Source organism: Drosophila pseudoobscura, chromosome X, assembly GCF_009870125.1.
Source record: "Drosophila pseudoobscura strain MV-25-SWS-2005 chromosome X, UCI_Dpse_MV25, whole genome shotgun sequence".
NCBI lineage: Eukaryota > Metazoa > Arthropoda > Insecta > Diptera > Drosophilidae > Drosophila > Drosophila pseudoobscura.
This window is the reverse complement of record NC_046683.1, coordinates 2062499-2080407: the sequence shown is the minus strand read 5'-3', so window position 1 is coordinate 2080407 and position 17909 is coordinate 2062499. Positions and strand designations below refer to the sequence as shown.

Genomic DNA, 17909 nt, shown 5'->3' with positions numbered 1-17909 from the left:
CTAATCGATCCGCTGGCCATGATAGGTCAATCAATTATTTATTATGTACTGCACCTCCCAGCCTATGATTTTGTGTGCTATTTGAATTTGCAAATAATTATTTTTCATTTGGAAATTACAACTTTTAAGCCGACTTGCTTTGATTATTTGACTGGGTAGAATGGTTTTCCAATTAAATATTTATAAATAATCCAATAAGATAATTCATTGAAATTTCAGGTACGTTCCTTCCACTCTGAGTAGACCCAATCCATCCACAGAACTTCCTCGGTCTTAATATCCATTGGATCTATCGGCAGCCATGGCTGTTCTGCCTATACTGGCAGTTCTGCTGCTGGCCCAGTGACATTTGAACCGGAGTATTTAACTGACTTCACACCGATGACCTGACCTTTGTGCACTGACTGGACTGACAGGACGGGACGGGGCGGGACGGGACGGACAGACTGCCAGACGGACGAACTGTGTCGTGTTCTGTGTGTCACAGTGTCTGTGCTCATTTGTGTTTCCATTTTGGTTACAGCTAGAAGCAGCCAGGCCAGTGATTTACTCTTTAAAAGGATGTTCCCCAGCGAATAAAAGTGGACGTTTATTGTGGATTGGCCACTGGTCACTATAGCATACATTAGCCCTCATAGCTTTTATGGAGGAAGCCCATTAAACTGGATCGAATTTCCATCCATAGTCGGACTTTATCCTTTATATAGTAGGGATATTCTAGGGTGTCCAAGGCTTCGAAGCTACCGCTTTTTATTGCTGGAACGCGCAGAGTTCATTTCATGTTTGGACTGCTGTCATTTGACGTCGAACCCGAACGAACCCCAAGCGAATGCGATTAGCCTTGGCCTGCTCCTGACACGAGTCCGGAACGAGTAGGAGGAGCAGGAGGATAAGGGGGAGCTGGTGTTGGTGTTGGTGTCACTTAAACGTGCCTAACCCATTGCCGGTGCACGAATAATTTAAAATGTAAACTCCCGACAGCCCTGACACTCTGCAGGCTCAAATCGGATCGAATGTTTCGATGGGATTTACTCTCGAGTACTCGTGTAAGCCACTTACAGTCACTCATTCGCAGGCCTCCTTCCAGGCTTCCCGGCTACCGCCTCCCGCCTTCGAGTAGCGCCGCTCCAGTAGCGACTTTTCATAAATCAGTGGCAAATACCACACACAGAGAGCACCACCCAAACCAGACAGCCAGCAGCCAGCCAGCAGCCATTAGCATTACACACGCTATTAGAATATCTCAGCATTACGCGATGTGGGTCGGGAGTGAGACTGGAACTGGGACTGGGAATGGGACTGTGTCGAATGGGGGCTTGGGGAACCGATGGCGAGGCACGCACACTGCCAGCTATTTTGAAATCTCACAAAACTTCTGCCTGATTTAACATTGTGGCACATTAAGCGCCAAAAGGGGGCGGCGACGTGCCGGGACTCTGTGGGCATGAAATGACATGGAATAAAAATAAATAATAATCATAAAAGCGAAAGCGAAACAAACGGAAGGGGAAGGGGAACGGGAAGGGGACGGGGAAGGGGAAGGGGAAGGGGAAGGAGGAGCACCAAGACAATGGTAAGGGAACGAGTGTCAAGGCAGAGGCCAAGGCCCCACCACATCTCACCGAAGTGGCCTTGAAGGGAGCCCAAGCCCAAGTTGCATTGCCGGTTGCAGGTGCAGAGTGCATGTAGAACGATTGAACTTCGATTGCAATGCGAAGAGGATGGGGAATTGTACTACATTTTAAGCACTCCGGATCTCCAGATCCCCTACTTACCCATGAGCACAAAGTTTGTCGGCGTGGCCATGCTCTTCTTGCTGAGGACTAGGACGATCAGGGTGTTCGATATGATGGTGATTATCAGCAGGAAGGGCATGCAGTAGCCGTATAGAGGCAGGGCGTAGTCCAGGGGCGAGTCGCAGGTGAGGTTCCAGTAGCTCACGTTGGCGTCCATCTGCCGGCACTGCCCGTCCTCGCCCATCTGCTGCTGGTAGGAGGCGTAGTCCAGGCTGTCGTTCATGCTGCTCATCCCGTAGTCGAGCAGTCCGAACTGCGTCTCGTTGGGAGCGAGGCGTTGTCCGATTCCGGGAAGCGGCACGGACTGATGCATGGAGCCGTGATTCGTGGCTGGGGGCAGGGTCGCCACTGAGGGCGGCATGGTGTGGGCGATACGTGCCCCGCCGGCGGCGGCTGCCGCCGCATTGGCACTCCACTGATAGAGCACGTCCGTTGCGGATATATCGTACGAATAGGCAGAGTTATTGTCCATGCTGGACCCCAGCACGGCCGCAGCGGCGGCGGCGACGGTTTTCGTGACTGCCGTTGACATTTCCTGCAATTCAATTAGCACCCCTTGATCGCCGCCCATGCCCACTCGGACATGACTCTGATGGAGCGACGATGGAGCCGGAGCTGGAGGATGGCTATGTTATTGGCTCTTCCTGGACTTGTCCTGCCCCCCACTCGGCCGGAGTTGGGCTCCACTCCCGATTCGTTGTGCTTGCCTGAAAGAGAAATACATTTTTTAGTTTTGCACACAAATAAAAGTTCATCGGGAAAGTTTCGCCTTGGGGGATGGACTGTATTACGGATAAGTATTCCCATTGACCTGCTTGCCCCGCGTTTTGTGGGGGTGGGGGTGGGGCGGCCAACTTGCTTAATGGTCAAACTTTGGCATTATAAAAATATGCCCAAAATCGTTTCCACTTGGCAAACGGGGAGCCTTCGAGTACGACAAGCCGAAAATAGAGAGCCAGTCCAGCTGCAATTTGTTTCATCGATTTCGATTTCGATTTGCTAAAAGGTTCGGAACAGTCCAAGTAAGTAATTTATTGCAATGCAATCAAAGTCAGGTCTGGGCTTAACAACAAATGAATTTGAATCGTTTATGTGATTTTGATTATTCCGATAGCTGCTCCGCTTCGATTACTTCTTTTTTGTCTGCATTAAAGTGCAGTGGACATCCCTTCAATATAATCTATCCTAGAATTGTCACTTCAATCGAACACAGAACACAGAAAAGCGAGCCATAACATTCAGTGATAAAAGCCTCCAAACTCAAACCAAATATTACCCCACTGTTCTGATGACTTACTTGAAGTCTCTGGAATTGGAGGCAGCTGCTACCGATGCATCTTTCCAGTTCCAAGCTAAGTCTTCTACAATTAACCAAGCCATAAGTCGAAAATGAGGAATATTTCTAATACATACGAGTATATATAATCGTTGATAAAGTTGATAAATTCTTAAGCATTTGTCATTTAAACCGCATACAAACGGGGACTTATTGGCCAGTGTGCTGTCCTGGATGTTGGGTTCCCACCATCAAAGTCGCAATGCCTCCGGCATACTCCTACAAATGAGTCAAATGAGTATGCAAATTGGTCCAGAGATTCCCCTAATCATCATCAAATATTAGTTCAGATATTAATCTCTAAATAATTGGCTAATTTGCGTTGCGTTTGCAGCATTCGAATCAAGTATGCTCGTTATGTTATCATTATGATTGTGTTATTTTAGTAACCGATTTGCCAGTTATCTGGGAGCCATCATCCTTTGCGCAAAGAGACCGCAACTTTGGCCGTAAACATTGTGTCGGACAGGGCCCTTTCGACCATGATCTCAGAGCCAAACTAATAACAGAGCATTTCGCATGTTTATGTCATGTTTATGCTGCCTTTTTAATGGTTTTATTTTTCGCATTCGCATTCGCAGACCGACAGCTGACACACAACCGCACATACGAATAAGTATCTTGCAAGGAATCAGGCAACTTTTTAGATCTCTCTCCTCTCTTTTCCATTTTCTATTTTCATTTCTTCGGGCTGTGTTTTTTTTTCTGTGCTTCTGGGTCACATTGACCCACATAGAAAAGCGAGAAAATGGGGCGCCGGGGCTGGGGTTGGGGTTTTGGGTCATGGTTCGTGGTCGGAAATAAAATTGAATATGGCAGAGACCGAAAAACTCATTCATTGGCACATTTCATGGTGGCAGCATGTTCGACATGCCTAATGCGATTAAAGTTTGGGCCTCGACGGAGACAAAAAAGGGACTGAAAGCCAGAGAGGAATGGTCCATTATCGAAGTATAATTGTGATTTTGAATTAAGAATCGAAACGAAAACGGAAAATGATGAACACAGCTGAACTCAGATAAACACCAGATGGAGGTGATTCCGATTCACTGAAATGTGAAATAATCGAGCAAATAAACAACATTTTATCGAAACGATTGCGAGAAGTACGTAGCAAATGGAGAACTTTGCACTTTAAATAACAAATTTCCATTCCATTCATTATGGATTGTGCGAGTGAGAGGAGGAGTGATGAATAGTTCAGAGATTGTCGGAAAAAGACAAAAAGGCACTGGGAAGCAATGGAATAAATTATCGAATTATCTGCAACCGATTCAACGTCAACTTGCATTCGATTGCCCAGTAAAAACGGTATTGGGGGAACGGTATAATCAAGTTATGAGTGAAATGCCACGATGCGAATATGCAACGTGCAGTCAAGATTGCAAAGCGGACTGAAGACTGGAACGGAACGGAATGGTATGGAATCGAACACAGTAGCCTGCAACAGTGCGCCATCCAGCGCCATCAAATGCCGCAAAACGACCACAACGGAAACATTTCAAAGCGGAAATCTTTTGGTTTTTTAATATTCTTCGGTTTGAGAGTCCGGGCCGCAATTAGCATTGGGGAAACCTCTCTCCAGAAGGGAAATCCCAGCCAATGTCTGTCGTTTCTCTTCGTTCTTGCTTCGATATTCGGTGCAATTGGCCATTGTGAGTGCATTGGAGAGTTCTGAATATTTGATGGATTCAATGGGTTTCGCGATGGGTACAATCTGACAGCTTTTTGCCTTAAGAGGGAAGCCATTTCTGAAATTGAATTGGGCGGTGAACAAACACACTGTACCTTTGGCTTTGAGAAATGTCGATGAAGAGGCTTTGGCAGCGGGAACATACAGATCTGATACAATATCCTCCTTAGCCAAACAGACGACAGAACTCATTACAAGTTCCATGGTGCACCCAATAGCCAATCTAGTACACATAATCCATGGCTGCATCGCCATCTGTGAACTAATCTGCAACTTTGATTGAATGTGGCAAGTTTTAAGCAGATGCCGCATTAAAGAAATCCCAGATTGCCGCCGGATGGAGCTCGCTTAATTAAGTCTGGCATATCGATTGCCTCGTCTCGCACTAATTATGTTAGCTTCAGCTTTTTGCTCTTGACACGCTCTGATCTATTTTGTATCTGGCCAGCATTCAGCATTCAGCCTTCAGTCTCGTGCCTCGTGCCTCCTGCCTCTTGCCTCTTGCCTTCCCGGGGCCTCCCATTAGCCGCCATCTTTGATCCATTACCACGTGCAGGCAAGACGATGATGGAAAACTTTAACTAGGACAACCAGATGGGAATCTTACTTGCAAACAACTGCTCTCCACAGTAGCACCAGCAAAACAGCAGCCTCGGGAGACGTACAGTCTCGCACACACACACACACACACGTACTGTCTCTGTTCGGGAAAGAGGCACACGCGTGCACACTCTTGCACGCGCTCGCACTTTTGCATAGTCGAGTCATCATCATAAAGCGATTAGTGGAACTAAAACTGTCATTAAAATGCCTCGGCCTCTCTCTCTCTCTCTGTCTCTGTCTCTGTCTCGGCCTCCCTCTCCGTCTTTGCTTCCGCATCAACCTCCTCCAAGTCCTCCTCCTTCCGCCAAGTCCTTACATCAGTGGTTCTTGATGTTGGTCCCGCCTCAAGGACATCTCTGCCCAAATGAATTTTCAATTTATGCTCGTATGGTTTCCTTTGACGCCCCTTAGTGCGCCGGCACCCAAAGGCCACACAATGGACAAGCCTCCCCTCCAACGCCCCCCAATGGGCAGCAATGAGGCATTACCTGCCGTGATGCATACATAAATAAGTACACATGGTCAATGGCAGATATTTACGTATATTAAAGAGCAACTTCATTGTTACCTGTTATCTGTTGAAAATATTACTCTCATATGAGCGAGCGGGAGTGTGGATAAAAGGTATCTACATGGATATACTCGTAAATGATTCATGAAAATCAACCCATTTATACGAGTCTGTTATTCTCACGATTCCCAGGACAAAGTTGCAAAAGTATTTTACCGATAAATTTCATCTGCACCATTTCCCGGAGCTGTCACAAAAATAATTTTCCTCGAAAACTTTCAGTACTTCTCCAGCAATCAAAAGCGAAGCTCATAAACAGGAATTGGATGTTCATTTGCTGGTGCAAAACGGTGGTCCACGCTTCGGTGGTTCGCTCTTCATCAATTCTGATTTTATTTTCGCACAGCTCTCTGTGGACGGGACACGCCACGCCCGTTTTCACACGCTGACGCCCTGTGTGGAGAGCTTGTTTTCATTGCAGGCGAAGCCAACATCCATCCGGGCATTCAGGCATTCAGGAACAACAGCGAAAAAGTCGATCAAATAAAACGATGTCCTCGAGGACACGACCAGAGACGGGGCGTCGTCGGGCAAGAGGGCTGGCACTTAATTGTACTTTTTACCAGCGCCAGCGTAAAAAAACAAAAAATAATATGAAAAATGCTGTTAAAGCCCGCTCCTCCCACGCACACACATACACACACACACACACGGAACTCAACTAGGGGCTGTGCTGCATGCCCCTGGGCTAGACGAAGAGGAAAATAAGGCAAGCAGATCCATCTTTGCTATGATAAACATTTGGTGGAATTATGTTTAGTGCGTGGAATATTCAAGCACGATCGTTCCTTCTTCAAAAACCATGATTCCCTTTGGAAGGGTATGATGAGCAGTGGGAGGCCCTCCGGCTCTGGCCCTGGCTATGGCTCTGTCTATGTGTGTGTGTGTGTGTGGTGTGTGCCTTCGAATGGCTTAAGTAATTTTCCATTTTGGTGACTCTCTCTTCCTGCACCCCCCACTAAATATTGCTCTGTCAAGAAGGACCATTTTTTTTAATGGTTTCCGTTTGTTTTTCTTGGCTGCTGTTTGTGCTGGTTTTTCGTCGCTTTTCCTCGCCTTTGCTCGCTTTTCTTAGCTTTTCTTTGCTTTTCTTGTGGTGCAATGAATAAATTTCACAGCCAGCGGCCACATCAGGCATGCATACCCCTAATATGGGGCTTCGCGGACGCAGGACAGTGCCTTGGCCCAGGCACATAATTAATTCCCCAAAATAATAAATGAAAATGTGGAAAATTTAGCCGGCTCGCTGGGGGAAATCTAATGCGGCTCATTTTCATTCCGCACACACAGACACACCCTCAAGATGGCTGAGAAGGGGGTTGGAGGCGTACACTCACCCTCACCCTCAGCCCACAGCGCCTCCAGTTCCATGGCTTAAGATATAGTGGAGCGCATTGCATTTAATGTCACCTCTTCTCAGTTATGGCGGGGCTTGTTCAGATGTTGTGGCAACACGGTGCTTGACAAATCTGCCGCCAACTTGTAGACTTAATCGCTTGTAATCGCTTAAGGGTTGCACGCCCAACCCCCAGCCCAGGGCCTACAGTGGGGCATGCGACATGAGCTCCAAGAGCACGGCACCCAGAAAGAAACTTCCCAGACATGTGGAATTGGGAGTACACATACGCTTCTAGCCGCCCCCCTCCAGGGCAGATCCCCTTGCCACACGGCCCGCAATAAGTGGAGCATCGCTTAAAGCGTTTAGAGTTTGCTTTCGTGTAATCGCCAAAGCGAAACTTTTTCGATTTGGGAATTAAAATAAAAAGGCATCAACAACAATGGCTAACTGCCCTCTGGCTAAGATATGCCTGCCTCTCCCTCTCCCACTCCAACAACCTCCTCCTGGGGCAAACCTAGAGCCAAAAACTTTTGGTAGCCACTCTGCACGCATCGCTGGAGCGAAAGCTATAGCTGGAAGCCTGCCACTGCCACTCTCCTCGGATTTAATGGGCGATGCCAGAGCATAACCACCCACGGCCCACAGTCCACGCTCCAGTCTCTGAGGCTGGGAGCCGCGTGAAAGCCACCTAGATAAGTGATAAGCTGCCGCACACAAATTGGCCCCAATCCTCCGAAAAAACCCCGGCTAGATTTCGGGGGCACCTGAACACCAAGCACCGAACAGAACCGAACAGAACCGAACATATAAAAAGGATTAGATGTCTGCCACGACCTGACAGTCCTTTGGCAAATGAATCCCAATCGAAAATTTATACAACTCCAAAGGTAGCAGCTCTACTCGTATCAGACTCCTCTTTACGGCCGAATTTCACTTTGCCATCAGGCAAAAGCTGTTTGGCTAAGAGCACAGTACAGCCAGTAGAGGACTCCAACAGATTGGCAAGAGCAAAGTGATTCGAAGTGTTTTTCCCAGAATATCAACTGAATTGTATCGAAGCCCACTTAATGCAAATAAAGTTAGCTGAAATACCACTGCTGATCGATCCTGCGATTGTCTGATTAAGTGCGCATATCAGTGCCCATGAATCCTTCCACTGGGCCATCATATAACATTTAAGCTGTATGCTTCCTGCCACATCCTTGGCCAATTGTCCAAAATGAATCATTCACCGCTTGGATTGGCTCTGGAGCTGCGGAGCCCGGACTGGGAGCCGAGTGAATGGTTATATTTAAACAGCTGCTGCAGTGGCAGCCCTCCTTACCCACTTCTCACAGCGCTGTCTGTACTTTCAGCTCTTTCGTTTTATTGGCAATTCAATTTGAATGCCACCGAGTAAGCCATAAAAAGGCAGCCCCTTCTTGGAGCATTGCGCCGGAAATGAAGTTGGAAAAGCTCGCTCCACGCTCCACGCCCAACGCTCAACGCCCAACGCTCAAATGCGATGGCCACGAAGGTACGGGTAAACCAAAAATTGCCCCCCGACAGCCACGGTTCAACGAACTGCAGGGCGTGAAAGAAAGCTCGAAGGAGGCGCCAAGGACAGCTGAATATATATATATACATATATATATTATCGGGGTGTGGGAGTGCGTGTGGAATGCAGTTCGTTATTCCGAATGGCACGCATTTACATCGCAAAGCCGGGCGCTCAGGCCAGGTTAAGTATTCGCCGTGTTGCCATTACAGCTAAAGTTACCGTTACGCTCACAGTTAGCAACTGCAAAATATGCAAATGGCTACGCTGACAGGCCATCACCCAGAGAGGCCGAGACGGAGACAGAACCACAACCAGAACCGGAGCCAGCGACATGGTGAGCGATGGACAGAACAGGTGAAAGAGAGAGTGAGAGGGAGAGACGGAGACCTGTACAGTGGAACGAGCGTATGAAAAGGCTGACAAAATATGGGCTAATATTTCTATTCAAAATTAACCTTTTGTGTCCTTTTGGCAGCCACGGACTTGTTTCCCCATTTCCAATGATATTTTCCAATTAAATTCAATATGTTTTTTCGCAATTTAATTCTCGCTTGTCGCCAATTTGCAGTCCATTCCCATTCTTATTTGAATTCATGTGGGCTGCGGCCCATTTCCCTTTAAGCTCGTACCACAATCCCATTAAATGTTCTTTGAAATTTCACTTAAACACATCTCGTATACTTTTCCACAGCGAACAGAACAGAACTGAGCTCAGTTCAAGTTCATTTTTGTATTCTACGCGCAGTGCTTTCCATTTAAATTCACTTCCTCATTCAATACTTATTATTCAATTCAGCTTCATTAGGTCCCTTTTGCACTTGAATGCACTTCATCGCATAATTATCCCATTCATTCGGATTCAACGAGATCTGACTGATTCAGCCCCATTGCAAGGAGTGAAAGAAAGACGAATGGAACCCGTCGTACTCGTAATATTTAACGCGACGGCCTTGCTTTTCGCTCGGCCGCAAAATGAGATTATAAAATGCCACAAAAAGGGAAATACGGCGGGAGGTGCAGGGCCAATGCAGGCTAAACGCAATTTGGTGGGTTTACAAATCTATTTACCAACTCGGAACAAGATGTGGCAGCCCGAGGGACCTCGCTGCGGGCATGTTCTGACTTCGAGCCCGTAGGGATGCCCCTCTCGGGCGGGGCATTACAAAGAACTCGTCCAATTCGCCATCAAAGTGCGCCCAATCCTGCACTCCATAAGAGGAGCACGAGTAAGTGCTGCAATATCTGCATACATACCCAATATAAGTATGCCAATAATATACATCGCGAAAGTCTCTGATGTTTGCAAGAGCCTCTTTCAGGAATCTATCCCTTTCGAGAGCATTTCAATTTCGTCGAGTTCGGAGCGGCTCTTCTTGATGTTTGTAATGGGAGCCCCGTAGTAGGATATGCTCCTGTGGCACTGTGTGTCTGTGCAGACGCTGGCGGCACGTGCTGGGTATGCCATGAAACAACAACGATTTTGGGTGCTGGCAAGGGATCGACTCAGGGATACTCAGTAGAACAGATGCAACGATGCTATCGGAGACTTATATCGGAGACTTTTAATATCCCACCGAATCTGAAAATCGAGATGCTTATCATGGCCCACATGCCAGTACAGGGTATTTTGAGTAGACGAAGAAGAAGCTGAGGAAGAACACATCCAGCAGACATCCAAAGGCAAATGCGTCGTTAACATATGTTGTAGTCGAGTTTCGTAACCAAACTTATCCTCACAAACACATACATGCATGCCCATCTACTAGACACACACACACACACACACACACTCGTTTATGTGTGTATTCCCATGCGTGTGCGAGCTTTTTCTATAACAATTTGCCAAATGTTTGTAGAAAATGTACGAGTTTTTTCCACCTACACAGACATCTGTACACCCGTACAGATAGAGAAAGAGAGAGCCAGAGAGAGAGAGAGATAGATAGAGATAGAAGCCAGGCTAAATCTTTTGGGCCGCCTCCATTCAAAAGTGGCTAAAGTGTTCGGCCCTCTGAGTGCAGAGCCGAACAGCAAACAAGCGTAAGGAAAAATGAATGTAGTATATTTTCCACATTTCCCCACACACACACACACGCACACACACACACAGATACACAGACCACAAACAACAAATAAACGAGAAAAAGTTAGATACAAATTTAAGCCATAACGAAGTTGAGAGCAGGAAACACAAATAATTTGTATGAAACTTAAATTCAGTTGTATCCAAGCGATGCGGCATCGTCTGTAGAGAGATCGCCCTTGCTCCAGGACCCTCTTTGATCGTTGATTATCTTGGGAAAGAGCTTCGATTGAGCCATGGGCAATGGGCTTAAACTGATGGCAGGATCGCATAATTAATCTTCAGAAAACATCTCGAAAGTTGGCAAAGCCTGCGGACATAACCAAACTCGAACTAATCCCCGAAAACTTGTACCGAAAACTTTTTGCCCTGGTCTAGTTATGGAGCTTGTGCGATAAGCCCTAGACCAGAGGCAGGCCACCAACCCACCCAGCCCTTCCCTGGTCGGGGCTTATGTATCCCTTTCCCCCACTCCCTCTCTCGCTCTTTGGGCCCCTTCTCGCTTGCACTCTCGCAGCCGGTCAAAAGATACAAAAAAATAAAACACGAAAATTGCGCCAACGAAAAATCCGCTAATGTTACACAAATTTCGTTCGCTTTTGTTGCAGCCACTTGGGGAGGTGGCCAGGTCTGGTCTCGTCTCGTCTCGTCTCTGGACCTGGTTTAATGTGCTGGAAAGCCACTTGGCTACCAAATTGAAATAGTTTCCAGCATGACCAGGACTGCGGCGCTGTCGCCGTTGCTGTCGCCGTCGCTGGTCATCTTGCAGGTCCTTGTTGTTTACCTGTTCGATTTTACGCAAAATTAAACAATGACACTGGACAGATGGAGACAAGGATGAGCCCCAAGGATGAGCCCCAAGGAGGAGCAGCAGCGCCAGAAATTGGTTTAATGATCTGCCAACATTCCTGGGCTACCGCCGAACCAAATTGAAAAACTGATCTCCAGCCATCAAATGTGATTGTCCGACATTTATCACACTACCAGTACGAGTACACCTGGCTCTGGCCGTTCCTCTGGATCTGTCCCCCTATCTGTCCATCTGTCCATCTGTCTATCTGTACATGTCTCACTGTGGCCTGATTAGCACTGATGACGTCATTAGGATTGTGTACAAACGTGCCACAAAATCTAATAACAAATAGTGTCCATCAGCAGCAGACAGCAGCAAAGATTACGGGCCGGGCACCTTCCCCCACTCCGTCCGTCTACGTCCGTCTCCGTCCGTCACTCAAATTTGACAGGCATTTTATACGAGAGGTGGTGGTCTCTGGTGGTCTCTTTTTCGGTGGAATGTATCCGATTTATGGGCGAGCAAATTGTTGAATATATTCCGATATTTTTTCATACCCGGCATCTTTTTTCTCTCAATTAAAACATTCCATTCCTCATTCCGCTCTGAAAGTGCTGCAGGCACTTAAAAGGAAAGCCGCAAAAGCAATAAATAACTCAAAATGGAAGTTTTTTGGGGCTTTTTGGGGTTTGTGATTCCTGAATTTAGCCGCAAAAATGTTTTATTGAAATTGAGTATATGAATTCGGATGCACAACTGGAGGCAAAAGTCACTGGAAAAAATCACAAACGAGTACCCACTTTTTCACCCGACAAATATATTTACTTTCCAAATTCATTTTCAGCTGGAAAATAATTGGAGCCCTCATGGCTATTTACTCTTTTCTCCTGTAACTATTCATACTGTCCTCCTGCTCCCTTTGGGGGAGTGGGGGCCCGGTATTCAGTGAATCACTGCCGTTGTACGGCCGGAGTTATGGCTCTGCCAACACATTGCAGTTCCGAGTATTTATTTGGGCTTCATATGTACCTCTGTAAAGGGAGTAAAATGTGTGTTCTTTGAACAGCAGCTCGGCATCCTCCTTCAAAGCCCAAGGGCCCCAGTGCCCCGTCCATTGCATTCCAAGGATTGCTCATAATTCCCATTCTATTGTCCATTGCTGACCTTTAATCATCAAAACATTTACCTTCCCAGCATTCCTTGCTCATTCCTCTCCTTTGCCAGACTCTAAGCTTTAATTTATTTCTTTTGTACACTTTCATAGCTCGCAAGCTCCCATTTTCTTATCCGATTTCCGCTTGCACATTCCGCTCTGTGCTCGCTTAAAGCAAAATGTTTTAGTTTCCTGCACTATAAACAATCGCTTGCCATTGGGGTGTTTGTCTTGCCAACCTCTGGCCCTGCCCTGCCATGCCATGCCATGCCCTTTAGTAACCACTAACCCGCCATCCGACGCATATGCAAAATGAATGAACATTTTGCGAAATATGAATATAAAGCTTGCAGCATTTTGAGAGATGCTTTCAAGGATTCTGATGATGATGATGATGCAGACCCTGGTGAGCGACAACGGTGGCACCTTCTCTTCTACACTGCATACACTTCTATATGCATATGTGTGGCATGCATGTGTGTGGCAACAGTCCAAGTGTTTCTCCTAATTGAATTGCGTCAATGGGTTTACTAAATCAATTTTAATACGAATGGCAACCGAATTGGAATCGGAATTGGATAAACAAAGACATGCTCCACCTCGACCTCCACCTCTGAGACGGTGCACATACACGTACATACATATGTATGTACAAATATTCCTATGTATATCGAAAAGATATGCTGGCATCGAGCAGCAGCAGGCGGGCCCGCAGTGCCAAGCGATTTACGATCTTGTCAATGATATATGGTATGCGACTGCGACTGGGACTCGAATGCGAGTCGAAATGGAGCTCATTTAAGAGGCGGAGGAGGCGGAGGAGGAGGTGGAGGGGTCGGAGGAAGGGGGAGAACAGATCTATATAATTTGATTTAATTAGTTTATGCCTGGCGCACCGGCTTCCAATTAGTCTTCCTTCGTTGGCGCTTCATTCGCTTTTGGACTCTCTCTTCTTTCTGTTCTCTGCTGTCTGCTGTCTGCCTTCTGCCGTATATTTCCCGTTTTTTCTGCCTCTTGGCCAACTTTTGATTGACTTCATCGCGGCTCTGCTGCTCCTCCTCCTCCTCCTTCTCCTGCCACAACGGCCAACGGACAACAGCTTCGAGTTGTGTGCCCAATTGGATTTAATTATGCAAAGATATTTATCTATCTGTAGCTGTTCGTGTCCCGCTTGGCCCCAGGCAGTGTGAAATGGAAAATGGAGAATGGAAATGAAAGATATCTTTAAGATACTGGCACAAGTCCAGTGGAAACTTTGGCTGGATGTTACTTCTCCAAATTGCCTTTAATAGTCCAACGGGAAAGTAAAGAAAACAAAGAACTTTTCATTTGTATCGAATTAGTTAAGTACAGGAAAAACGACGGAATCTATTATACCAAGAAGCCTGAGAATGTGCTTCAACACATGCTCTAAATAGATGAAAATATTAACAATTAATCCTCAAAGCAGGCCTCTCCTCATCGATTATATTCTCCCTCTCCCTCTCACTCTTCTGTTCCTATTCCTTTGCTCTTTTGGATTGTCTAAAGCGTATTTCACAGTCGAACACTCTCATATCTCGCTTCATTTATTATTCCTGGTACAGTTCATAAGTCGTGGAAGTTTTCAGCAGAACAGAGCACAACAGAACAGAACAGAACAGAGACAGCATCAGCATCAGCGGCTGAACAAAGAGCCAGAAGATGGAAGACCCTTAAATATTGTCACGAATTGTGGGTCGAAATGAACCAGAGGGCGTGGGCATAGACGAGGCACGTGGCAGTCGGAGTGGCGAGTCAGGGGGCAGGAGAAGGAGGAGGCTGCTCCCTAATTAAGTCAAAAGTAAACATGAAAAAGATGTCAGCGAAGTAGAAACGAATCAAAATGGCAGGCAGCGAGCAATGAACTAAATGTTGTTTCAGTCTCGTCTCCAGCTCTGGGCCCTGTTCATAAATACCTGGCCAACAAACAGAGCAAAGCAGAAAAAAACAGAACAGAGAAACGGAGAGGGAGATTCAGGGGGAGAGACTGTGGCAGAGTATCAACTGTGAAACTGACGAGAATAATAATAACGATAATCAAAAAAAAAACAACAAAAAACAAAAAACAATCCATTGGACAGCCACATCATGGCAGCCGACCAACAACTGACCAACCCTGAACCGAGCCAGGATCTGGAACGGGAACGGGAAGGGAAAAGGACCTACGACTGGTACTGGGACTGGGACTGGGTCTGGCAGCCGCCACTTTCTTATGGCGTATGAAATCACTTAGGTCTCGGTAAACAGCTCCCAGTGGCCACATAAATATGAACTGGAAACCGAAGGCGGCCAGCGAAACCAGCTAAAATAATAATCATCAAGCCCAAAGGAAACCTCTGCTGATTACCAAATACTCTTCAATAGAAATGGAAGGAATTTTACGAAATTCCGATTCCGATTCTTTGTTTCCCTTACAGAAATGTGCGAGGAAGGAAAGATAATCTTCCCAAAGAAAAGCACTTTATGAGAATCTAGTGTAGGCAGAGTCTATGCTCAAGTCGGTCTACCCCGATGCAAAGGTGGCCCTGGACTGCGTCAATTGTTGCTTCTCATGAATACGGGCCTCGTATCGGAGCTCGAAATTGGTGGACACGTCGCACGGACGGACACCTGCCACAGCTGGACAATCATTTGGCCCACAATCTTGGCTTATTCCTCCTATGGGAGTGTTTACTGTACCAGCACACACACACAGAGCCTAACAGGGGCGTTTAGTTGAGCACTGGACACTCTTTCATGATTCGGAATAAATATATATAGATATAGATATGGCCCCCCTGCGATGAGAATACATTCTAGCTTTTGATTTCTTCTAAATTTTCCACAATTAGGAAAGACTTTCTAGGTCAACACTGCACACACTGATATTCATTTCAGTCAGACACGAACTGGCTCTGGCACGTCTATGTTCTGACAGTTCTGGCATCCGTCCGTTCTCCATACCATTTTGCTCCTTTTGCGGCGCCCTGTGCACGCCTGTGCCGGACACATCACCAGAGTTGCCCTAACTACCTAACTAGTTTGATGCCTCATAATGAGCATTTGTCGCAGGCCACAGAAGTACGTGGCAAGCTGTGTGCGATGGCCAGAAGTGAGGAGGAAAGTGGGAAAAGTCACTAACCAGCAGACGCAGCTGCTGACCAAAATCAATCGAAGTGAATCAATTACGCCATTTGGCAGTGTCTCCTCCCTGCGTCCCCTGCTTCCCCCACGTTCCCATTCACCGCACTGGATGCTCTCTTGGCTTGCTCATCTTATGGCCTCTCTCTTTGGCCTTCTCCTTCTCTTCTCGTCTCAGTGTCTCTCGCCTTCCCTGAGGCAGGTCGTCGCACCGTCTGAAATGTATATCGAGTTTGGTAATCGTGACAAATTTCGTTGAATGATGCGCACACATCTTCTGCACAGAGATACCACTTCCACTTCATTGAAGCGCCGCCGTCGTCATCGCCATCGCCATTGTCGCCAAGTGGGCATAATTATACGACGTACGTATACGTATACGTATACGTTATGTGGGTCCATGAACTGTTAATTTCTATAGAAATGCCATTGGGTCCTTTGTTTCTTCGTCGCCGCCTCTTCGCTTGACTTTGAATCCTGCCTCCGGAGTTCACTTGACTAATTTGGAGACTGTTCCAACTGAGCAACACTGGACTGGCTCCATATAGAGGGAGCTCGTTACTTCGATCGGGCTGATTCGTGGTGCAAGCTCCCACCGATCTTCCTCGATGGCTGTGGCATGCGCTTTTCTCTCTCCAATTTTCTTGTGGAAAAGGAAATGTCCTTGTTCCCCTTGTTTTTGTGATTCCTGGCACCGTTTTCTCCTTCTTGTTCGTGGTCATCCAGCCCCTCCTCTTCCTGCTGCCACGCGCTCCGCATCGTTGAATGCTGTTGACAGGCTTTCAAGGGACGCGGGAGGACCTCGAACGTAACACTCTCACCCGCACTAATACACAGACACCGAAACTCACACATAGCGAAAACTTGACACCCATTAAATTGAGTTTTTATATTGAGACGCTGGGGATTGTGGCATGGGGCAGAGCCGGGCTAACGGTAATTGAATTAGATGTCTCTCGCTATCGCTATCGCTATCGCTCTCGACTGGAACCATTTCATCCCCTCCCCAGTGCTGTGCTATGGATTTTTGAGTTACTTTTGCGGCAATTAAATGAAATTTATTAATTTTTTATGTCGCCACAAAGCTAAAAGTAATTTACGGCGCCGGGGCAGAAGCCGAGGCTGAGACCGAGGCCGTGGCCAGTGTAAGAGTCAGAGTCGTTCTCCCCAGAAACCTTTTTTGAAAGTTTCAAGTAGTCCCCGTTTCTGACCCTGAGTGGCCGTTCGGAGACGGAGACGGACACGGAGACGGGGTTCGTTGACAGATGCCAAGGCGCAAGAGGCCTCAGCCGCAAAAGCATTTCTTGGCCAACATTCTTCATATTGTTGTTGCTGTTGTTGTTGTTGTTCTTATTGTTGAAAAGTTGTTGGAAAAGCCAAAGTAATTAACTATTTAGGAACTTGCCTGCCAGGCAGCCCAGTTGTCAGGCCAGACAGACTTTGCAGGGCGGGCCCCCCAAGTGGGTACAGATCCATTTGCATTCAAAATGACTCCATCGAATCGAGTCCATGGAGTCCTCCCACTCTCATTTTCCCTCCCTCTAGTAAGTCACGGAACAAATTTCCCTTTGAGGTGCATCCTTTTTGGACATTGCCTAATGAAATGATGGCCATAAAAGGAAGAAGGAGATGTCCCCCATTTAATCATCACCTTTCTCCCGAGTGCCGCCTGGAGCCGTCATCAGTGTACGCATTTTCTCAGCATTTCGAGCAACTCCACACCTTCCACTTTTTGACTTCCACTTTGACAATAAATATCACCCATACGCCGTGTGGGCCCCAACTGGAGAGTGGAATAACAGCAGAGAGCACTAGTGTGGGCAGCCCTTTCAGGAGTATATCAAAAGGCAGTAAAGCAGTC

General features: G+C 46.9%; 1 protein-coding gene across 1 annotated transcript in view; it reads right to left on the bottom strand.

Annotated features, from left to right (window-relative positions):
• SPR (Sex peptide receptor) overlaps window positions 1-17909 on the bottom strand; it is a 49406-nt gene that overhangs the window by 9954 nt on the left and 21543 nt on the right. Inside the window, exon 3 of the mRNA XM_015185888.2 lies at window positions 1776-2503. Within this exon, the coding sequence (XP_015041374.2) occupies window positions 1776-2367 (592 nt within the window). The 5' untranslated portion in view covers window positions 2368-2503. The remainder of the gene's footprint in view (window positions 1-1775; window positions 2504-17909) is intronic.